This window comes from Hydractinia symbiolongicarpus, chromosome 12 (assembly GCF_029227915.1).
Source record: "Hydractinia symbiolongicarpus strain clone_291-10 chromosome 12, HSymV2.1, whole genome shotgun sequence".
Lineage (NCBI taxonomy): Eukaryota > Metazoa > Cnidaria > Hydrozoa > Anthoathecata > Hydractiniidae > Hydractinia > Hydractinia symbiolongicarpus.
In genome coordinates this window covers 6410425-6435231 of record NC_079886.1, presented here as the reverse complement: position 1 = coordinate 6435231, position 24807 = coordinate 6410425, and the positions used below count along the sequence as shown (strand labels likewise).

Sequence of the window (24807 nt, the reverse complement as noted above, 5' to 3'; positions counted from 1 at the left end):
GATTGTAATGGTTTCATAAAGCATGAATAGTTTAAAACAGAAAATCTGCTAACCACTTGTCAACTTTCTTGTTTTTTTTTTTTTATTTTTGGATGAAAAAAGAAGCCCCTGTAGGAATGAATTATGAATTAAAATTTGCACACACCCTTTTTCTACTTTTGTATTTACCATTTGTTGATCTGGTTTATACTGCTTTTTTACTTTTTTCTAATGTAGTGCCTCCTTTAATATTACTGTTGCACTATATACTTTTACTTGTTACATTATATAGCTTTACTTACATTGTTTTAATTTTTTTACAAAAGATTTTGGGAGGCTTAAATTTAAAGCGAAGGCTTGGAACAAAAACTGAAAAAATAGTTTTTAAGAAAGTTTGTATAAGAATAATTTAAATTTTTGCATAGACAAGTGACTTTATTTTAACCTAACCATCATCTTTGTAGACCACATAGTATTAAAAAGACACCATCTCTTAATAAATTCTAGGATTATTATGGTGTATTCATATAATTTTGAGACCATCTTGCATAATTTTGTATTGCTTTACTTAGCATGTTAAAATTGTAATTTAATTTTTAAGCTGGACACATTAATGGTGCTTGTATTCAACCTTGGATTGGAAATAACATTAACAAAAGCTGTTACTTGTTTCATAATATTACCTCAACATTATCTGGTCACACGTGGGAAGACTCACAAAAGATTTGTCACCGGTATGGAGGTGATCTTTTGAGTATAGCAGATCAAAAAGAACTAGATTTCATATCAAAGCAGTTCCAGGATCCTTTCATAAAACGCAATCATTATTGGATTGGTAAGTAAAAGCTTGGTGATTTGCATAAAAAATATGAATTATTTTCATCACTGGAGAATATTTTCAGCATAATTCATACAACAATTTGCTTCTGACAACCTGTTTTTGTTAAATTAAAGTGATACAAAACTCTATGTATTATCCTCAACCTACCCTATTATTGCATGATATTTGCTTGTTGAACTGGTATAAGACCAGGTGTTGATCAAAATAAACAAGACGTATGATATACGCAAACAACCTCGCGAATAAAGTTTACAAAAAGCTGTCTATCAAATTGGGATTTTTGTTACGAAGTTAGACACAACATATTTTATTATTCAGATACGCAATAATATTTGTTACACACTTATTTTTCAAAATTGATTTGTGAGACCTTCCTGAACGGAAAATTCCTCGAACTTTTAATTTTCGATGGGTCCGTCTTGGGTGAACCGACTGACAGGAAGAAGAAAGACCACAAACCCACAAACCCCAAAATTTGCGAAATTCATTAATTCAGTTAATTCTGCCTACATTCACTTTTAAAAAGTTTGGTGGAAACTCCTTTATTTACTAGTTAGTTAAACAAGTGTTTTGAACACTTGTCTTATCTTTTTAAGAAAGAAAAAAGAAAAAAAAAGTAAAAATAGTTACCAAGATGAGATTCGAACACACGACGACTCCCGTGTCGGTGCTCAGAGAGGCAAAAATTTCCATTCTTGTAGGACACATTTGCGTTTTAATACAAGCTCACGAGCTTGTAACAAGCAAATATATTTTTTTTAAAAAAAGTTTCTAGAATACTTTGATTGTTATTCTTTTCAGTATGTAATACTACAACACATGCACCAGCGTGGGAGATTAAATCCTTTTATTTATATGATTGTTTTTAAACCTGTGAGGTAAAACATTTTTTTGTAATAATTCACAATTCTGTTTAAAGGTTTGAATGACATAAAAAGTGAAGGTGTATACACTTGGAGTGATGGAACTACTTCTACAATCAGGAACTGGAATACTGAAGGTGGAGAACCAAACAATTGGAAAAATGAGGATTGTGTAGAGGCTACATGGAATGGAAAGTGGAATGATAATGGCTGCTTTCGGGAGTTTGGATTTATTTGTAAAAGACTAGCAGGTATTTGTTTTTCATAAAATTGAGCAAAGAAATGCACAAAAAAAATTGTGGCAGAATACTATTTTCTAGGATTCCTCTTTACAGATATTAGACTTGTTTTTTGGATCAATTTATCTCTAATCACTGCCCATTATTTTGATTTTATGAACCATATGTTTTTTTTTACTTTTAAATACGTTGTAGGTAATATCAAGATATAATGGCCTAAACTCTTAGTCTATTTCAACACAGGTTTTATTTTCACAATAAGTTGTACAATTACAAAAGCCCTTTTTCAACATAGCATTTTATTTACATCTTTGTATTGGAATATTATCTGAGAGGGATGTCTAGTTAACAGTATTATTGTATTTGTAACCCTATTATACAATTTAAGTGCCTCAACCTACACTTAGTTAAAACGTAGTGTAAAGAAAAAAAAAATTTTCTTCATTTTTTTTTTCCGTGAAATTAGGGCGAAATATACTTAAATTTTTTTATTGTGATTTTTTTTTTAAAAATTTCATCTGGATCTCTGTTTATTTTGTTTCTTTATGTTTATCTAATAATTACGCTGTGATAATCCTTGTGACACTCTTTCTGTATCATACTAAAGAGGTGTTATCTCGCAAATGAATGGAACTTTTCAAAAAAAAAATGCGCAGTGAAGTAACAATTATCTTTGTAATTTATTTTATTTTCCTCTGTCAATTGTCACAACAAAACATAGAAGGTCATCTTATTTACAAAATGTCAAGCTATCGTTACAATCCTTATTTGAATTTGAAAAATCAATTGCAATCAACTTTTCCTTAGTATCATAACAATACAACATTGTTGAATAAAATTGTGTTTGTGTCCTGGGAATATTTTGTTTTTAATTTAGGTGCCACTCCCATGCCCACACCAACATACCCTCCACGTCCAAATGTTACTAACCGTAAGTATCATCTTTAGTTTTATTGTCAATTTTCAAGTATATATTGCAAATTTAAGACTTTAACGAAGATGTGAAAGTTGTTTTTACTTTTGATTGCTTAACTTTTTTTAATTTAAATTAAACTTTTAGAACCAGCAAAATCCATTGCTTGTATTTCTCCCATTGAACATGTTTGTAGTTTTCTAGCAATTATTATATGTTACCTCTTTTTAAATTATAATTGTATTTTACAGAACCAACAACTTGTGAAGCAGGCTGGTTGCCGTGGAGAAAATCTTGTTATGGTATTATCCGGAATTTACAGCAAACTTGGAAGGGCGCTCGAGCTGATTGTTTAAGACGTTTTGGTGATTTAGTTATTATTAATGATCAGGACGAGCAAGATTTTCTTACAAATGAAATTGCAAAAACAAATGCTGTAAGTAATCTGTCCGGTGTTTTAGCGGCCTGTTTTACGTGTATGCAAAAAATTCATTTATTTTTATTACTTCAATAAATATTTGCAGTCCACATAACTGAAGTAAAGCTGTAACAAAGAGCATTACATGGGGTAATTTAGTAACACTTTTTATGGAAGTAAATTGTTTTTATAAAATTGTCGGAAAACCATTTGCAGAATTGTTTTTTAAGTGTGATGTGTCCCAGAGAATCTGCAACACAATTTAATGTGTTCTTGTAAAATCTTCTATGCTACGTACTATTGTGTCTTGTGCTAGCTATGGTATAACTGCTAAGTCTATAATTCTAATAATACTACTAATAGTCGTCGCAACTAGCATAATACACCTTTCCATCTAGTTTTCTGTAAATCAATTTTGGTTCTAGTGCAGGATTCCCACCCAAACTTAATTTCTACCAATTTTAAAAACCCTAAATAAAAAACAATAATAATGAAAAACCCACAAAAGATGTAATTTCTTCTCATTTTCATGCATCTTATTGCAAAAGTATGAAGAAAATGCTCATGTACAAAATTTTTTCTTGAAACAAGGCTACATCTTTTTGACTGCATCTCTGTAGAAAATATGAAAATCTTGTCATTTTTCTTATTTTTGACACAAAGTCTAATTACATCTCTCTTTTGCATTGTAATCTCCTTCAAAGCCATAAACTTAATTATATCCTCAATTCTCCTACAACTTGGTTTGGTTTGTTGGTAATTATTCTGTTATTATATTTCACACCGTGTATTTCTTATGTTTTTATATATTTGTTCATCTTTTAAGAATGTATTGTGTAACAGGGAAAAAAATCTGTATATAGCTAAATGTACTTAAATTACTGTCTATGCCTAGCTATACACGACAAGTATGTATGCTTAATTGTACTTGGTTTGACTCCTGATCTTTTCCAACATTGTAACAGAAAATTAAAAGTTTATTATCAAAAATAAGTAAGTCAATCAATTTATCATACCCTTTTTTAGCAATATTGGATTGGTTTGTCTGACGTAGCAATTGAAAAAACATTTTATTGGGTGGATAGTACAAAGGTTAACTACACAAATTGGGGCCCCAAAGAACCTAGCAATGAATTTGGAAACGAGGATTGTGTAGAAATGTATGGCAAATGGAATCCTGGCAAATGGAATGATAATTATTGTTTATCTAAGCGTGATTACATTTGTGAAAAACAGAATGGTAAGAACATAATGCTTTAGTTTCATAATACTGTTTTTTAAAAAAAACATTTATTCTTACAACTGAATAAAATAGATAATAGTAATTTTACAGGTCTTTGTTTTTTACATTGACTGGTTTTGGGTAATAATCTTTTTTGTACTATGTTGTTAGTGTCATCCAATGGTTATTTATAAAAGCTTAAAGAACTTGTAGATATTTTAAACATATGAAAAATTCTTGTGTATTTGCAATTTCATCAATAACACATCTACCTTTGTGGTGTGACATGGTAACTATAAGACATCAACTTTCCTTTGACTAATTTATGTTTTTTATTTTTTCTTGAAGATAAAAGTATGAAGCTTGCGAATATTTGAATGTTTTTTTTGACGGAACAGTGATAAAACTCAAAAATTCTAATGCTATGTTTGGAGCAGGCCATATATTTAATACTCACCAAGTTTTCATTACTTTTCATAACATAAGTATACTCCTTACTTCATGTAGAGTTAACTGGAACCTCCTAGGGACCGATGAAATTTCTTCAACTCAACAAATGCTCCTGTTAAGCCAAATTTGGTCTAAATTGAGATTATAATTCCAGTTAAAGCAATTTTTCAAGAGGCAGGGCAACAGTTACTGGGAGAAGATGCAATCTTGGTGATAAAAAAGGCATGCAAGTCCCTTGTAATTGAGTTTTCCTTGACAGACATTATTATCTATCTATTTTACATCAGGTGTTAATAAAAACTTTAAAAAAAATAAAAATCTGCCATTATCCTCTTTTTGATTTCCTTTTCTCGAGTAAAAAGTTCGAGTTATGTAAAAATATTAGGCTGATGAAAAATGGATTGAGTTAATGAATGTTTGAGTTATCTGAGGTTTGAATTAAGTAGAGTTTTTATAAGACAGTATTAACGAAAGTTCAAGGGGCCCAAGGAGGTTCAAAATAATAAAAGTTCAAGTTATCAGGTGTTTGAGGGACTGGGAGCTGACTGTATTAATATTATTTCAGAAAGCTCGTTAATCTGCAGGGATGAACCTATATTGTAATAAAAACATTACATTAATGTTTTTGTATTTATTTTCAGTCACCAGCCCATAATGTTGGCCTACAGACAAGTCATACAGTTTATTTTGTACTTTGTACTTACTTGTCATGCAGCTAAAACGTCATTAAAAAATATTGAGAGATATTTCATCAAAATGAGTTGTGTTATTCCCCTATATTTATTTGCACTATAAACTCAATTAAAAAAGATAAGTTTATGAAAATGCTTGGTCTATATTGTTTTTTTTTAATGACTTTGTACCTTGAATACAATACAGAAAAAAATATACTTTTATATTTTTTATATTCTTTCACCAGTCTTAATGTGCAAAAACAAACTTTTCTATTTATATTTGATAACATATTTTAAATAAAAATATTTGAAACAATCTAGTAGCAGAGTGTATGAAACAGTAACAATAATAGCGATGAAATAATGGTAACAATCTTTGCAATTGTGCAAAACCTATTTTCCTTTGCTGCAATTAAAAAGATACTTTTAGCAGTCGTAAATTATAGGAACCAAATATTGTTTTCATGATTAATTCAAATTACGAGGCCAGTAGACTTGATCATAATTACTAAAGGGCCTATATTCCTGCATCAATGTTTTGCTGACACAACCAAATCCGTAACATAATAATTTTATTTTCAGGTCTACATAATTGCCCTGAAGGCTGGATATCTTTTGATGACCATTGTTATCAGATTAATTCCCATCCGAATCAACGAACAACATGGAAAAATGCACGGAATGTATGTTTGGATTTTAACAAAGAATGGGAAAAACAGATTGCTGTCTCTGAGGCAGATTTAACTAGCATAACGTCTCAAATAGAGCAAGACATGCTTGTAAAAGCATTCAAAAATAATGGTGTCACGGATTATGGTAGCTCATTCTGGACAGGTTTGAGTAATATCACTGGGACTGGTTTGGCATGGTCTGATAAAACAATGTTGAAATTTCAAAACTACAAGGAAAAGACTTCACCAGGAACTAACTTAAACTGTGTCAAAAGTAGCCTTGACGATAAAAAAGGTAGATGGCTGCAGGCTAGTTGCGAAGAGAGAAATTATTATGCTTGTAAAGTTAAAAAAGGTATGAAGAGTTGCATGTTACCATTTTTTACATAAATTGACTTTCAAAAAATAGGGTGTATTGCTTGATTCTGCTATTACGTTTTTTATCAATCTGATCTTTCCAATGAAAAGCAATTGTTTTTTATAGAAATCATTTCTGTTTTAATTATTTTGATGACTGAACTGTTACGTAACTAATTTAGTAATGAAGATACACACTATACATACAATTTTGGCATGAATTTATTTTGACAGTGGAAAAAAAATTCAAGAATTTTAGACTAAAATTACCAATTTTTCTTTTTCACCAAAATTTGTATGAAATAGTTGTGGTAGTTAATATTTTTTTAAACAGTATTCTCTTTGGAAAGCTATATTAAAAAAATGCCTTTAATTAATGGATCACCTAAGGAACATAGAAAAGGAAGCAGATTAAAATTAATGCAGTATTTTTGGCAAAAAAATGTTTTACACAGTGCTGTCCTTGCATTCTGTAAGTTAAAAATACATACTTTTTTTAGGTAAAGATCGTTGTTATAGTCCAATGGGAATTCAAAATTATGCAATTCCTGATGCTTCGTTTACAGCAAGTGGCGTGCTGTCTTTAGCAACACCTCCCGCAGCAGCTCGTTTGTATTTACAAAAAGGGCAATCGTTGGATGGAGCATGGTGTGAGAGTAATAGCACTAAAGTATACTAGTTTTTTATTATTTTGGCAGCTTCCAAAGTATTTAACATATTTATGCTAATGAAAATGTTTCTGTAGGTTCCTTGGTTGCAAATCAATTTTGGAAAACCAGAAAAATTGACCTACATGGGTGTGCAAGGCAAATATGATTCTGATGCCTATGTCACTGAGTTTTATCTCAAGTATTCTAATGATGGTGTCTCATGGGACACGTATGGTGATATCCCCCCAGCTCAATATTTTGTAAGTACCATATTAAGTATTATTCTATGTCACCATACTTTGATTTTTTTTGAATTACCTGTTATATAATTGTTGTATATGTCATTATTGTTTAATTTGTTTTGATTCAGACTACAGGTAAGACAAATAGAAAAAAAATCATTTAATAAATAATTTTTGAGTTGAGACATTCCTGGAGAACTCCACAATATTTTTTATCTGCAAACGATACAGTCACATTAATATGAACCCAAACATTAAGAGAGAAACTTTATCCTACAACACTTTTTTTTGGACCCACCTGGTACAGAAAAGGTCCTATAAAATGACCTATATGTTTGCATCCGTTAGTTATCGACTTTTCTCAAATTTGGTTCATTATTTTTTTCTGAGTTTTTGCACAAGAATGCAAAAGATCCTGAATGTGACAAAGTCAGTTTTCTGAAAAAAAGTACACAAGCTCAAAAATGGCATATTTATGCTCAAATGAGCCAAATCGGTCCACAGAATAAGGTTTTTGCATTTCTCAGGTTTGAGTCATTAGTTTTTTTCTGATAATTTGCACAATGACATGGAAACAATAGACCCTCGAATGTGATAAAATCAATAGAGGTGGTAAGTGAGGGGCAATTTTTTTACAGTTTGACCAATAACTTGTAAACAAAGAGTACAAGTAGTAATTTATTTTTTTATTGGGTGTTTGTTTGCTTGTTTGTTACTTAAAAATTTGGAGAATGGCGCTTATGGCTACTGATTTAGCTTCCTGTTTAGAAATTCCGAACTTATGGTCATTGGCGTGTACATCAAGAAGTAGTCATGAACCTTCGCCTTCCTTCACCATTAATTGCCCAGTATGTCCGTATCTATCCAATGAGATGGGTTCAGGCCTGTTGCATGAGAGTAGAGTTTTATGGTTGTGGGATTGGTAAGCTGCATTGAATAACATAGAAATGATTTTGTTGAATTATTGCAATGCAGATAATATTTTAATTTTTTAAGTTCTTCCCTAAACTTTTATGTTATAAAGTATATATATTTAAAGGAAAATAAACGAACAAATAAGTTATTTTGTTGAATGAATGAGCGAAAGTGAGAAAATTAATAAAGCAAGAGTAAACAAACAAATAAATTATTGAATGAATGGATGAATAACTAAAAATAATAGATGAACAAATAAATGAAAATAAATAGATGAATAAACTAATAATATAATTTAATTTTGATTACTCTATTTGGTTCCTGCCAGTTTGTTTTAAAAACTCTTTGTTGCCTTGTTGCATAGCTATGAAACTTACTGTGTTTTACTGAAAGAGAACTACTTTGTTCATCACTAACATACTGCCTGTCAGTGAGCGGGATTCGATCCGCGGTCCCCATAACTGGGAGCTGCAGACGAACCCACTACAATTTGCTTTAAAATTTACCATTTTAGCACTAGTTGTTTATTGGTTGGTTGTTTTATATAAAAATGAAGTACTCATTCTGCTAAGTTATAGCTACTTGCAGTTTTGTAGTCAATATTTTTAATCTTTTGTCACACCACCACCACTAATACCCTCTTTATAACTACCATTTTGTGAATCTACCAGCTAAAAGCTGTAAAAGTCAATATTTTGTTTATACAATCTCCAACTTACATTTAATTAACTGGCATACTGAATTTTAACTTACAATTAAATTTCATATTGCTTGGTTTTAACGTTATTCTTTATTTTCTCATGTGTATTTCTCAAAACGAAAACAGATATGGAATATATTTACTGTTGGTTCTCTGCCTGTTCTGTCATTATACTGCTGGTTCGGTTCTAGTGCTCTTGTGGACACCTATTTTAGTCCTTACAAATATATTCAACACCATCCTGACTGATGTTTAGGTTTTTTAATTTCCAAGGTCGCAGATATCAATGATTACTTAACACGTCCCCTTAAGTTTCCATTAAATTCGTACAATGACTTTCATTTAGATTATGGGTAAAACTTAAAACTCCCAGAACTTTATTAAGGAGAATTAATATATAAAGTTTTGACCTGTAACTAATCTGATTTTTTTATTTAAAGAGATGCAAAATATCTTAAAAAAAGTTGTAAGAAATTGCTACATAAAACTTATATTCTTTCCAACAATTAGATTTGAATCATCAACAGTGTGGGCTTGGTTGGGTCGAAGATAAAGCTTCGCGTAACTGCTACAAGTTTAATACAAGAAAAACAACCTGGGATGGTATGTTATTTTGAATTTCGATAAAAAACCCTGCACAGTATTGAGAAGTATGATCTTCATTTAAAATTATAATTTATAGTCTATCTAGGGAAGTTACTTGGAGCTATGACTCAAGCTATTTGCTGAAAATTTGGTTTAACCGTAAAATTGTTTGTGTTACTGTTTAGCTGCTCAAAGCATATGCAAAGCAGATGGTGGTGATTTACTCAGTATTACAACAACACAAGAAATGAATTATATCAAGACTAACCTGAAGCCATTGAGTCGCTTTAATGACTTTTGGATAGGACTAAATGATTTAGATGTTGAAGGTTTCTTCAAATGGAACGACCATTCACCGTTATTGTTAACAAGCTGGTATACAGGCCAACCTAAAAAAGAGAGTAGTAAGCAAATTTAATTTGTTCAGTCATTTTGCTCTTTATTAGGTTTTGTGCATAGGATAGTAATGACTGGACTATCAAGTTTCTTGTTTTACATCTCCTTTTCCCCTCTTTATTTGTGAAATTGCATTACGTCATTTTTCCTGATTTTATGGATGTTATAAACAATTTAGTTGCGTTACGTTTAAGTTTTGATAAACAAAGGTTCAAATAAATTCTAGTTCGAACAAACTGTGTATCAATGAGATCGCAAGATGGTGATTGGATGGATCAAGATTGTACAAGTTACAGAAGTTACATATGCAAAAAGAAATGTAAGCTGTTTTCATCTAATTTCTTGTCAGCAAAAAAGCCTTGTCCTAGCTTAAGTTTGTTATTTTGAGGGTTTTCTCCCTAAAATTACCTTCATACTATTATCTTTTTAACTATACCATAATGTAAAACACGATGAAGAGATTGAAGACCATATTTTTCTTTCTTTCTTTCTGTTTTATAAGAAAAAACACAACAAATACTATTGACTATAAAACATGTCAAACAAACTATAATACTGTATTAATGAAACTTTGGATTCCCCTGCTTTTTTCAGTGAGTTAAAGACAAATAAACGAAGAAAAAAATATGTCAAAAGCCAACAATACATTTTAGCATTAAAATAATTTGTTCAACACAAAATGGTTTCTTCAAGACTTTTGTTTAAGAGATGAATTAAATATTGTTAGGTTAAATGTCTGGACTGTTAAATGTAGTATTGCGAAAGTTAAATAAAATGTGTGGTTAATAATCATTATTGTTTTGTTTAGATCAAAGTGCATACATTCCGAAGGAACCGTTTAACAGCAGTAAGTGTAAATTTTTATCTTGAAATAATATTAGAAATGTTTTGGAACATAAACAACAATGCAGCAGAATCGTAAGGTTATAAAAAGTTAGAGCTTGTGAAAATTGATTATACATTTAAATTGGAAATTTTTGCTGACTTGACAATTTAGATAATAATCTTCAGGTATTTTAAAGAAATAGTAAACAAAATTTGTATTCATAAAACACTGGGTAAATATATGCAGCTGTTTTAACATCTATGAAAGGTTACTGCCACCCCGAATGCTGTTTTATTTAGTGAAATTCAATTCTATAATGCTTTTTAACTGGATTATTTGTTTCAGCATTGTAAAACTTTACATAGTTATTTAAAATGTACTATGTCTGAGTGCACATTTCAGTATGTACTGCTGTGTGAAAGTCTAAGAAGTAAATGATTTGTTATTGGATTAGTGATTTTATAATTACCTTTTTCATTTGCTAGCTTGATTTTTTTCTCCTTATAGATTGGATTAGTGGCCCTGATTATTACTGGCCCTTGGATGTTGTTACCAATGGGCAAGTTTTTGGCACCTTTCCAGCACAAGCTTATGGGAACTTTGGAAAAGCCATCAATTTTCCTTTTCCTTTTTCACCCAAGAAATTAAGATATGCTTTATCTTTTGATGGTAAAAGAAATTATCTGAAGTTCGATCAATTCAGCGAGCCCTGTGCCACTCATCCTGCATCCAGCTATTGTACTCATGGTATAACAGTTTCATTGCTATTTAATAAAACACAGCCATCAGTGTCTAGTTACAAAACATACTTGTTAAATTCACTATCGCAGTCAAAGATTTCAAAAGGTTATTACATTTACCTGCAATATGATAAACTTTATGTGTACTTAAGTGGAGACAATCTTTACTATACCACCAATGTGCTCTATAACAAGGAAAAATGGAACCACGTTGCATTTACATGGTCAAGAATTGATGGATTAAAGGTTTATATAAATGGTGAATTAAAGTAAGTTACATTTTTGTTCTGTATAATATAAAAAACAAAGTATTTGTACAAGGTATCAAGCTTTTGCGATCAAGAAGGAGTAGGTATATCCTTCTTTTATTTTTAAACATCTTTATGAACACCTTCTTAACCTTTTTTAGAGGCTCATCTCTTGGTCAAACAAAGTCATCAACTGGTGTAGCAACTTCAAACTTTCTTGTTCTTGGAAAAAGTATTAGTGGAACTGGTTATGCTGCGGTGTCGTTTGCATCATTGGCAATATTTGAGAAGGTTCTGGCTCCTTTGGAAGTGAAAAAAATATACAATACAGGTTTGAACCATTAATGCAAAGTGCCAAACGATATTATGTTGTGTTTTCTTTTCTTTCTAGAGTTCCCTTTTACGCTGAAGGGGCTGGAGGTGGGCCTTGGAATGTGTTTTGTAGGCGAGACTGAAGTTTTTAAGAGTAAAATTATTTCGATTTAATATTTGGTTTAATGTGAAATAATATTTGCGTTTGCAAACAAAACTTACTCTAACATGTTTATGTTGAAAGTTGCAGACATTGTTTAAAACAGTTGTGGCACCACCATTTTTTCAATTCTAATTAACTTATGATGCTAGCACAAATTTACTGAAGGTGCTTTTGTTGATAAAAATGAGATTTTTAGAGATCTTCTTGGATAACTTAATTTTCATGTTTTTTCTGAATTTTTTTTATTTTGAATATATCACTGACTTGTAGTGAAAAACTTGGAGGTACTCAAAAGTACTGAATTTTCATTGTGTACTGTAATCAGAGAGTACCTACTGTACTGAAAGATACATAGTGTGATTTACTTAAATATAATATATCCACTGGCAAATTGTAAGGTTGTTACCTAAAAATGTACTTTATTGTATTTTGAATTTGGCATATTTTAGTGGCCACAAAGTTAAACTTTTGAGTCACAATGATTTCATTAAAAATTGAAAAAGCAGGAAAAAATACCATAATTCGACTAGATAGAATCTCCAAATGCTGTTAAGCATTTTGCCTTTTGTTTATAAGGTTTGTTATATAACTCCTTAAGAATTTTTTTATTGTATTGTAAAGGGTTTAGGTTTTTACTGTAATGTCGTCACCACAAACACTTGTAAGTCTTGTTTGACCTTCAATGTAATAACCACCAATTTGTTTACTGCCTTGTTCTTGACTCAAAAAAACCCACCAAAGATTTATATTACTGAGGGTGCCACCTAACAGAAACTTTCTACTGTAATGAAGTTTTCCATAACTTTTAGAATTTGGCAAGTGTATGTGGGGTCAAATTGCAGCTGGATCATTTTGTTACGAATTTAATTCAATAACAACAACCTGGAGTTCAGCAAAGGACAGTTGTCGAAGAAAAGGAGGAGATCTGATGAGCGTACATTCACCTGATGAACAAGCACTTTTATCAATTGCTACAAAACAATATGGACTGGCAACCGATATATGGATAGGTGTGTAGTTCTGAATTTCTAACGTTAATACGAAATACATACATTACAACCATGCCATGCAGACTAGTTTTTCAATTTAAATACTACAATAACTAACAAAAAAACGCTATTTTAAAGATAGGGTATTTGTCATATTAACCCCTTCCATTTAGCATTCATTAAATTTTTCATTGTAAAACTCACAATGGTTGCGAAATAGTTGATCAAAAAGATACTTACAAATTTTTATGTCCCTTTAACATTAACTTTACTTCTTTTTTCTTCTTTCTATTTTCATAATTATTTTCATGATTCTGGTGAGATTGTATGTTTAATATTAAAGGTGTTTTAGTAACAGGTAGCTAAGGGCTCAAACTTACTTGCATTTTATGCTTTTGAATGTCCTATGTTTAACTACGAAAGTACCCAGCTACCATACTGCAAAATTTTAGAATCTTTTAGTTCAGTGTTAATGTGTTGAAAATTGGCATAGATTTTTAAGTTTGACATAATTGCACAAATATTTTTCACAAACAGGACGACTTATTTTTACAAAAGCATTGATGTAAATGTGATGCTCTCTAGGAAAATCGACCACTTCTATTTTTAATTCGTACAATAGATATAATTAATACGTACAATACGTAATTCTAAGAATACGCATTTCTAAAAATAAGCTGCAGATTTAAAATACAAAGACATAAAAAAAGTAATGTCTGGTTAGGGTTCGTCTCATTTTTTATACGAATTGAAAGTTGCCGTATTTCACTCATGTCCAGAAAACATCCCTGCGAAACCTTAAAGTTGCCGTATTCCATTCTAAAATGACGAGAAAACGTCTCTGTGAAGTCTCAAAGTTGCTGTATTTCTTTCTAAAATGACGAGAAAAAGTCCCTGCAAAATCTCACAGTTGCCGTATTTCATTTTAAAATGACGAGAAAACGTCCCTGCGAAGCTCCAAAGTTGCCGTATTTCATTATAAAATGACGAGAAAACGTCCCTGTGAAATCATTGAGCCAATTAAAAATCTATTAAAAGCAAACTTGTAAAAGTGAGTATTTTTTCTATTCAATTTACTTAACTACTCGCTTGATATACATACCATTTCTAAAAGCACGAAATTCTATATTTAAAATTAGAATTTCTTATGTTCTATTTTTAAAAATACGAAAATTCGTATTTCGTATTTTTAAAAATACGCATATTTTAAAATACGAAATCCTTATTTTTTAATACAAAACTTCTGTATTTTGTATTTTTAAAAAGTGCTCGATTTTCCTAGAGAGCATCACAAATTCTTAAACTTTTTTTCATATTGAGTGGAAATACATTTAGTACCCAGTGAATACCTAATTTGAGAGGGCCAGGAAGTATAGCTAATAAAAAATTATTCCTTTTACTAATTCCATCAGTTTGGTCTTATTTTGGCATTCTTAAAAATGACATTAACCATAATTGTGTAGGTATACATGTATGCAATGTTGTGGAATAAATTTTGTTAAAAAACTACTAAAACTGAGTCTAATGTGCTAATACATACATAATCCTTGCAACATACAAAAATTTATAATCTAGGGATGAGTATAAAATTATATTTGACAAATCTTTAATAAAACATTAAATGTTATGAAAATCACTTAGCTGCATCAGGCATACCAATGTGTATTTTTGTATTTCTTTTTTTTTATTTTGGCCTATGTGCTTAGAAGATTTTAAATAAACGTTCATCTTAACTTGATAATAAAATAATATATAATGTTTTAGGATTGAGCTCACATGATCAAAATCATGTTTATAAATGGACTGATGGTAGTCCAGTATCATTTACTTACTGGAACAAGTACGAACCAAATAACTGGAATGGACGAAGAGAAGATTGTGTTCACACAACAGGTGATGGCTACTGGAATGATGATCTATGTTACTTGCGTAAGGCCTATGCATGCAAGTATCCACGGGGTAAGCATTACTTTAAATTAGTGATAATTAACTTAAAACAAGTAGAGATATTTCAGTGTAGTAAAGCAGCAAAAGTTTTATAAACAGACATAAATACATTTTGGCTAAAAACACAATTAAGAAATTGTATGCGAACAATAGGTAAATTAAGAGAGAAAATGAGATCAAAACATTCGGAAGGTCAAGTTCCATCCAAGTTAAAGGAAAATTTGCTGAAGTGAATTAAGAACATCTCCACATTTGTCTTAGCATTTGCTGATTGCCCATATGAATTAGAAAGCCTGCATCTGGCATTAAAGCGTTGATTAACAAGTGTTATTAATATATATATTTTTAATTTTTATCTTTTCTGCTGCGTGGTTTGATGCTTAGTTACAATTTCTCAATTATTTCACTGAATTGATGTTGTTTCTTATTAATCATATTTTAAGAAAAATTTAAAATTTTGGTGGGATGGCTACCTTGTAAAGTTTTTTACCTACTGCTCCAGAGTCAATTTACTATTGTATTTTGATTACTTAAATATATATTTGTACCGAATGGCATGGAAGTCGGGTATAAGAGGTTACAATTTCCATTAATTTATTTTAATACACGCACAAATTAAGTTTAGGTATTAACAAAGGTGCTATATTTTTTTTAATCTTCTTTTAGTATACACACCAAAGAAACAGGATGGTATGTTGCAATTTTAGTTATAAGTAGTTAATGTCGTTTTCTTCATACAATGAACATGTGAGTTTTTTTATAGGGAGTTTTAAAGAATTTACTGTTAAGTTTTATCGCTATCAGACAAAATCATTTGGGTGTCCACTAGGCAAGGAAGTTAATATCACTAAGGTGCAGTTTGGAAGCGTCAAAGATAATTGTCTCATTAATAATGAACTTGGCATAAAGATTGTGGAAAAAAATTGTAAACGACATACATGTTCAAATATTCGATCCTCTGATAGCTTCTTCAATAATACGCCACCTTGTTTGCGAAAAGTGATGTCATACAATAAAAGATTGACCATAAACTACACATGTCCAGAAGGTGCGATTACTTCTATACTTTTTGATTGTCTTTGGTAGAACATTTTCCTTATGTCAGAAAACTTGGTTTATTTTTATTTTCTTGATGCATTATAACAATGGTATGCCTGTGTAAATAAATGTGTAAAGTAAGTTTGGAGATTCAAGACATCAGTAAACTCCATGCCAAATTGAGTATTTTTATTAATTTAGAAATTTCTCTACGTAAAGAAAAATAACTAACTAGTTATATTGTTAAAAATTAATTTTTAAAACTTGAAAATACAATGACCATATTAAAATAAAGAGTAAAATGTATTATTTTTTCAGATACCAGCATGGTTTCCACATTAGGATGTGTTTCTGCGGGCTATTCTGTGTACCTTAACAATGCAATATGCTACAGATTGTATCTGGAAGAATTGAATGTAACAGCTGCAAATGAACGATGTGAAAAAGATAATGGCAAACTTGCATCCATTGAATCTCAGTAAGTTAACAAAATGCGTTTCTGAGAAATAATATTGAACCGAGATCGATACATTTAATTTTCTACTACAGCAGCCTTTCTAATTTAATTTTTTTTTATGTTGATAAAGAATACTGAAGATGCAGGTTTTGTTAACACCTCACCATCCACTATTCCAATTGCTAAGTTGTGACATGTATTAGAAAGGTTGTACTGACAGGAGTAGACATTTAATAGAAATGGTGACAATAGTTATGTTTTTTTTATTATCGCCATCATTCGATTTTTTTTGACTTTGCATACAATATATGATTATTAAAACTGGTTATAAAGTTTATCTACACAAGAAAATTAATACATATTTCAAAACTTTCTTATTCTGCTTTTTTGTAGGTGTCATAGCTTCCCCTGTCAAAGTTTTGAAATAACACAAATAACATTTTAGAACCTGTAAATAATTGCACTTTGTACCATGCAATAAATTTTCTTTTAGTACAAAAAAAAAAAAAAAAAAAAAAAAAAAAATTAAGTTCAGTTTTAAAAAGACTGGAATATTTTTCCTTTGTTAACTTGAACCAGCAAATATGAGTCCATGGTAAGGTTGTGTTGGATTAAAGCTAGAACAATAGCCTTGACATTTCTTATTCTTGCAGAGAGGAAGAGCTTTTTATCACAACTTTGACGCGTCAAATGTACAAGAAGTCAGACATCTGGATTGGCATGAAGTATGATAATGTAATGCAACGTTACTCGTGGATGAACAATAAGCCAGTTGTGTATACTAATTGGTATAACAAGCAGCCAGATCCAAGACTTGGAAAATATGTTTCAATGCGCCTTTTAGAAGGTCCACAGCAATTCATGTATTGGAAGCCAACAGATGAAGCTATAAAATTACCATTCTTGTGTCGCAAGTTAAAGGGTAAGTTTTTGTGTGGTGTATTTCTTTTATGTAGTGTATATATATATGTGTTGTTTTTTATAATGAACTTGTAAGTCGATTCACCATTTTTAGTGGCACTTCACAAATAACATAAATTTAGAATTTTGATTTGATTTTTTCTGCACCAGGAATATGGCTTTGTTCACAAATCTGACCTGAAAAATGGTTCAGCCGTGCATTCCATTTATAAGTTTTTAAAACGTAATTTTTCAAGCATATTTTTCAAAATCATACTTGTCTGCACAAAATCAACAGATCTTGCCTGCTGTGATTAAACTCTATAATTTCCCGCAAATCATCAGGAACACAATATGGAAAGTTTTTATGAGAGTTAAAAAAATTTGGATTTGTAGGTAAAAAGAATTTGGATTTGTGAATTGAAAAGAAAATCTTAACAATTGTCTTGTATTGACCCTTTTAAAATATCTGGATTCTATCCAGAAGTGGTAAACTGCAAGAGTTTGGTGTGTTGTTCTTAATGAGTTATGTCAACCGGGACATTTTTTTGCATATAAAAATAATTTCATAACCAAGTCTGGCAAGTATATTGGTTGTTTTGCTAAACCAATACACCTTCATATAAACATAAATAGCCACTAAATATGAAATGAAAAATAAGTACTTAATTCCTTTTTCAATCTAAAGCCTTATTTACAATGTAGAAACTGATATGTGTATTATATTTAAATCACCTGATCTGATTGAACCGGCTTCATCCATATGGAAAAGAGTTGAATTCAAATTTTTTTGGAGCGCGCATATTGAAAATTTATTCTTTGACCAGTCATTGAAATGATATAGTAGGTTACATTACCATGCGTTATATTTCTAATTGGTAATCTGACCGAAAATTATATAAAAAATGGGTGCAAATGCCATGTAATGTTTTCATTTCACCTTTGGAGAGATCAACAGTACTGTTTTTCTCTCTTTGCACATGGCACTTCTACGAGATGCTGTTGCAATGCACTGACTTTTACTCGGCTGCTGTGACGGTTGCAGTACTCGGCTGCTGTGACGGTTGCAGTACTCGGCTGCTGTGACGGTTGCAGTACTCGGCTGCTGTGACGGATGCAGTACTCGGCTGCTAATGACCGTTTATATTTTACCTATTTTTATTATGCTTAGTCTTGTTCTTTGACTTTAATTTTATTTTCTATGTTTAGTAAAAACGACTGAAGCACCAACACCAACAGTCCAAAGTAAGTTAAAATAACTTTAAATAACATTTTTTTGAATCCTTTCATAGTTTTTAAAGATTATATGACTACACACAAAGATTGATGCTTCGCATTTTCTCTATAACATTACCTGCCAAAGCAAAATCCATAATGATCAGAAGAAATTATTTAAAAAAAAATTCGGTTTGTTTTGAAATGCGAAACCCCATATATTTGTAAAAGCAAAATGGAATCTCACTATTTTGTTAAAATAATTTTTAAATTGCCATTGGAAAATTTCACATGATGAAGAAGGCAAACATTCATTAAGCCCTTCCATATACCAAAAAACTTTCCCTCTATTTTATGTAGAGCTTCGCTGAAATGCTGACTAAAATTCATAAAGTTTAAATTTCCACATTTGTTTTTAAATTTATTTTGCCTTTCAGGGCAAAAGAAAACAAATAAATACTTTGTGTATTATGAGATTATAAATTCAGATTGTACACTAATATGTACTTGCTACCTTGGCAAATTTTACATGTAGCCTGAATTCAACAAAGAACACATAGTGGTTGGGTTTTTTTTCTTCTATTTAAAGTCTTGTAAAGCCTGATGTTGAGATAATTCATATTTCTTTAAACTTTCTTTAAATGTTTGCTGGTTTATTTACTTGTAGAACCAAATGGGTCCTGCCCGACAAATTGGACCGTATCAAACAATCATTGTATCAAAATTATCACTGAGGGGTATGCTTATGGATGTTTCAAATTGTTTTTTAATTCTGCTTTTTCTCTCATTTTTGTTCAACATTCTCATTTTTTTATGCTTTTATAGGATGTCTTTTGTTGACGCCCAAGAAGCATGCTCTAAACTTGGTCGCAATGCAATGTTAGCTTCGATAATGAATTATGATGAAAATAGAATAATATTAAGAGCTTTTGAAAAATCTGGTATTCATTTTGCATGGCTTGGACTCACTAATGAAGCTATTTTTGAAGGTATGTGATGGCCACTTGCCGTGTCTTCATAATTTGTTTCTGTCTCTTTAATAATAACTGTCCGTCTCTGCGCAAAATGGTACCTCAAGTAGCAAGACACAAAATGCGGTATATAAAGGAAGGGCGAAGGCATGAATTTAGCTACGGGCCAACGTGGATAAATTCATCGTTTCATGGGTATTAGTTGTAATGTTATTGTATTTTGTGTGGAAGAGAAAAAGGCGTGCTTAAAGACATAATACCGCCATATCTTTATCAATTTGATTTTGTTGTGACAAGCGAATCCCTGTGGATTTTCAATAGACTGAGGACTGTATTATTTTTCAATAGACTGAGGACTGTATTATTTTTCAATAGACTGAGGACTGTATTATAATTACGGCGGTCAGTATGCTACACAGTATCGCCTTATATATGTTTTTGGTTTATAGTTTATTTTAAAATAAGATTTGAATTTTAAAAATAACCCCTTCAATGCAAACAAAGATAATATAAAACGCACAGAGATAACTCCTGATGTTTATGTCAATGCATTTTATGATTTTGGAAGATGATTCTGATTTTAAGTGTTTTGATGTAAAGTTAGCACATGTTTAAAAACTTTATTATGGCAGTGTTTACTTATGTAGAGATGATTTTATTGCCCCCCTAATTTGTAAAGACAAAATGACTTACAAACTTATTGAAAACTGTAAACACGGTCTCCCCACCCCCTTCCTCCCCAACTATTCTTAGGTAACCCTAGTGAAACTGACACATCAATGCTGCCAAAAATCCTTTATACTCAAAATACGTCTTGCGTGCTAAGGTAATCCTAATCACAGGCTTTCTTGGCTTGTGTAGCACTGAAGGGTGATGCATACCATACAGTACCTGTATTCTGGACTACTTATAGCATTGCCGTTAAAACATCTTAATACAAACTTGTTACATGACATTATATCATATTGTAATGTCATGATAAATTCTGGTTGCTTCCATACTTCTTGTGCTAAAATTTTGATACTTAGATTTGTATAGTAAATTAAGATAAAGTACCCACACATTTTCAGTTTTTTATACCACTTAGTTTTTTATACCAAAACTTTAAAAGCCATCCGAAAGGGTGATCTTTATAAAACTAAATTTCCTCTATCGCTAACTCACCACCAGTTGTGCCTAGATATTATTTGTGGTCACAGCAACGTTTATTTCAATATTATCTGGTTGATTATTATCAAAAAAATCTGTCTGACTGCTAGGTAGCTTGGTGGAGGTAAGATCAAAAGAAATATTAAGATGCACTTACATTAAACTAAACTAAAGAAAGCATAAGTAGCTGGATAGCTAAGCTAAACTCCTCGTCTTGTTGGATGTACATTTTAGTAGCCAAAATCTTTCTAATATTTGATGTGGCTAAGTACAGACGATGTTGTTTGTTTATGACGAGACCTTATTCTGCGAGATAAAAAATGCCGTTTAGTTTATAAAGTACCAACAGAAAGTTAGTTTTAAAAAGCGAATTATGCCTAAAATTGTGTGATCCTATATCCTGTTTACCACAGCAAAAAAAATTTCTAAACTTTTTAACATATACATAGCCTATAGGGTCAATATTCGATTTTCATTCTGTACATGTCGGGTTAAAATAACATCAAGGCATTGAACGTGACCCAATATTATATTATTTTAAATAACAGTCCAGACACTTATGTTAAAGTAACAAAAGTGAATCTTAGTTGCTTTAGATGTAAAAAAATCCATGATTTTTATAATTTACCATTTCAGGCTTCTCATGGATTGATGGTAATCCTTTATCTTATATCAACTGGTATACTGGACGTCCTAATACTGGTCAGCGTCATCTCTGTGCAGGAATGAGTACTAATGGTAAATGGTGGGATCTTGCTTGCTATGCTAGATATTCCTCCGTATGTAAAATTCCAATTGGTAAGCATGTGTTTTCATACTACCGGATATTTGATTTAAAAATGAATGTATAATATTGTCAAAATTCTTGCTATTCATATTGGGACATTGCTCTTATGGTGATATGTAAGGTGCAACTTTCTTTAATCCTAATACTGCTTTGCTTGTTTTTTCATTAAAATTCTCTCTATTTGATATTTTTTTGAAGACTATACGCCTGACATTGCAACCATGAATGCTGGTTTCTATTACAGCAATTATGTACATGCAGATTAATCTTTTTTCTACCTGTGGCAGCCATATTATTAAAGCTCATAAAGTTCCAAAGAGTTTGCAGCAGGCATCATCTTTTAACAACCATTTCACATTCTAAAAAAGCCAACCAGCAGGTTAAAGATTAACCTGTAGCGGATCGTGTTATGATATGTTCCGGTTTTCTGGTTGAAAAAGGTACATTTTTATTATTTAGGTTATATTTATCCAACAACTACCCCAGCCACAACAACACCTGCAACTACTCAAGGTAAAAGATGTATTTGTAAAATTGTGTCACTCAATTTCTTTCGGTTGATAGGTAGCAGCGAAAGAAATAATTTAAAGTGGTTAATTTCGAGCGGATAACAGTACGAGGTTTTGCAAACATGGTCATTGACCCAGAACACATACTTTTTATATAAACAACATAGGAAAAGGGTCTCCTCGAGCAAAAATTAGGCAAATTGCTTGGCAATGTTCGGGTATCAAATGATCCTGTAAATACCTTTCTCTCGCTTAACAACATTCCCTTCTCAGTTGTAATGTGAAAAAAGTGTATTATTTAAACAACCCTATGTGATGTAGAGAAGTGTTAAAATAAATCGAATAAATAAACCACCTCAAACATCTTACTTAAAAAATACATAATTTAAGTTTTAAGGAACCAGCTAAGCAATTTGAGCCCTTTAAGCTGGTATCTGGGTTGCTTATAAAAAAACGCGTTTCCTTAAAATTTAGAGTTTTTTCCTGATTTTGTAAAACCGAAAAACTTTTACTGGCCTTTTACTGTGTAAGGTCTGAACTTTTCAGATTTTGCTGCATCTGTAGAAATCTTATGGGGAAACATTACAAACATTACAAACAAATGTTACTGTCAATATTTAGCTTATTTTTATCAGTTCTCAGACGGTGGCCTCGGGGAAGGTCCTTTACACTTGGAAATAGTATGTATTTCTTTGGGAAAAACTTCTTACAAGTTGATAAACAAGCAAAAAACTTTTTTTAAAAAAAGATCGGTCAAAAACTATATGTAATTTCATAAAAACTTAATTTCAAATAAAAATAAAAATGCACGAAGCTTTTCGTAACAGTGTTGCATTATCAAGTTATCTAAGCTAAAAAAACTTTTAAAAATACATACAAGCAAAAAACACTGGACAATACTTGTTTTTGGAAATCATCAGGTTATTTCTGTTCAATCCTGAAATACTCGTTTACTTCCTAAAGGGGGGGGGGGGGGTCATGCTATCTTGGCTTTCAGCTTAAATAAATTTTAGAAATTTGAGTGTCATTCGCTTGTTTTCTTGTAGATCCTACACTTTGTAAAACTGACTGGAGACATTTTAATGGAAGTTGCTATTACTTCACGTCCAGAAGTGTAAAAGTAGATTTTCATGCTGCGAAGGTACAATGTGAAAAAATGGGAAGCCATCTCACCAGCATATGGAACAAAGAAGAAAATATGTTTTTGAAAAACGAAATTAATAGGTTGGTTAACAGTTGGTGTTTAGTAATATTGTCATTGTTCAACATTTACAGAATATATAGGCGTTTATAATGGTTAAAATTGTGGAATATGTAGATAAATACTCGTAACTTGGACCACATATGCCTTTCAAAAGAGAGCATACTCTGCTATCACCAAAAACAAGTTACTATCAGTCTAAGATAGCTGAAGAACAAAATTTAACGACTACGTATCTCATTCACTTCTATAGGAGATATGGCTCCACCCAAAACGTTTACATCGGTTTGACTGATCGAACAACGGAGGGTGGTTGGGCATGGGAAGATCAATCAATAGCAAATTACTTTAATTTCGACGATGCACAACCAGACAACTGGCATGGCATGGAGGATTGTACTGAATTGCGTCAAAATGGAAAGTGGAATGACTTGGCTTGCAACTTGAAAAAACCTTTTATATGCAAGCAGAGAAATGGTATTTCCTTTTAAAAAATATTTTAATATGAAATTTTAGTAGTGTGTGATTGTTTTTTTAACGAGAGGTTGATACAGAGCCAGTGTTTTCTGATTTTTTATCTAATTCAATATTTGTGCAAGTCTTAAAAACTAGCACTTATCTTATCAAAATATTTGTAGAAGAAATTTGTGCAGACCATTTTTCTGGGGATAAATGGTTCCAAAATGCGTTATTTTGCAGAACATATTTTTGCAGGTTACTGCATTTTCTTCATTAGTGGAATTCAATTTTCTCAATGCCAAAAATTCAGTAATTTAAGTGAAGTGAAATCAGAATTTTGGCTAACATACTGAAAAAAAATTAAAAAAATTCGCTGTAGAATATTTTATGTCAAATGCAAATGATTTGTTCCCTTGAAGATTATCCTATTATTTTAATGCTTGGTATTTTTTACTTCCGTGAAAAAATAATTTGTTAAATACTATTTTAATACGTGCTTTAACTGCTAGCAGAAGAGGTAATTTTAACAAGATGAAAAATTTGGTGATTTATTTATTTTAGGAACTAACGTAAAACCGAACACAACAGCCACACCAGGTAAGAGTATATACTTTATTGTCAGAATTTTGTAAGAATTGTGCAATTCGCGAAAATTTTATAGATTTTAAAAGACTTCTATAAATTCTATATTTCTATAATTTCGTGGAAGCGCTATGCAAGGAATTTGGTTTTTTTTACTAGCAGTTAGATTCTAAAATAATTTATCTATTAAATTTAATAT

The 24807-nt window shown here is 31.1% G+C and overlaps 1 protein-coding gene across 1 annotated transcript in view; it reads left to right on the top strand.

Moving 5' to 3' along the window:
* LOC130622711 (uncharacterized) overlaps window positions 1–24807 on the top strand; it is a 41858-nt gene that overhangs the window by 5239 nt on the left and 11812 nt on the right. Inside the window, exons 2-30 of the mRNA XM_057438209.1 lie at window positions 581–814; window positions 1740–1934; window positions 2800–2853; window positions 3087–3271; window positions 4280–4493; window positions 6182–6625; window positions 7128–7297; window positions 7373–7537; window positions 8288–8441; window positions 9645–9737; window positions 9905–10123; window positions 10342–10434; window positions 10924–10962; window positions 11449–11950; window positions 12091–12260; window positions 13214–13414; window positions 15158–15352; window positions 16007–16030; window positions 16104–16388; window positions 16697–16856; window positions 17489–17757; window positions 18945–18980; window positions 19618–19687; window positions 19776–19939; window positions 21707–21868; window positions 22317–22370; window positions 23413–23590; window positions 23821–24044; window positions 24588–24623. Of these exons, the coding sequence (XP_057294192.1) occupies window positions 581–814; window positions 1740–1934; window positions 2800–2853; window positions 3087–3271; window positions 4280–4493; window positions 6182–6625; window positions 7128–7297; window positions 7373–7537; window positions 8288–8441; window positions 9645–9737; window positions 9905–10123; window positions 10342–10434; window positions 10924–10962; window positions 11449–11950; window positions 12091–12260; window positions 13214–13414; window positions 15158–15352; window positions 16007–16030; window positions 16104–16388; window positions 16697–16856; window positions 17489–17757; window positions 18945–18980; window positions 19618–19687; window positions 19776–19939; window positions 21707–21868; window positions 22317–22370; window positions 23413–23590; window positions 23821–24044; window positions 24588–24623 (4989 nt within the window). The remainder of the gene's footprint in view (window positions 1–580; window positions 815–1739; window positions 1935–2799; window positions 2854–3086; window positions 3272–4279; window positions 4494–6181; window positions 6626–7127; window positions 7298–7372; window positions 7538–8287; window positions 8442–9644; window positions 9738–9904; window positions 10124–10341; window positions 10435–10923; window positions 10963–11448; window positions 11951–12090; window positions 12261–13213; window positions 13415–15157; window positions 15353–16006; window positions 16031–16103; window positions 16389–16696; window positions 16857–17488; window positions 17758–18944; window positions 18981–19617; window positions 19688–19775; window positions 19940–21706; window positions 21869–22316; window positions 22371–23412; window positions 23591–23820; window positions 24045–24587; window positions 24624–24807) is intronic.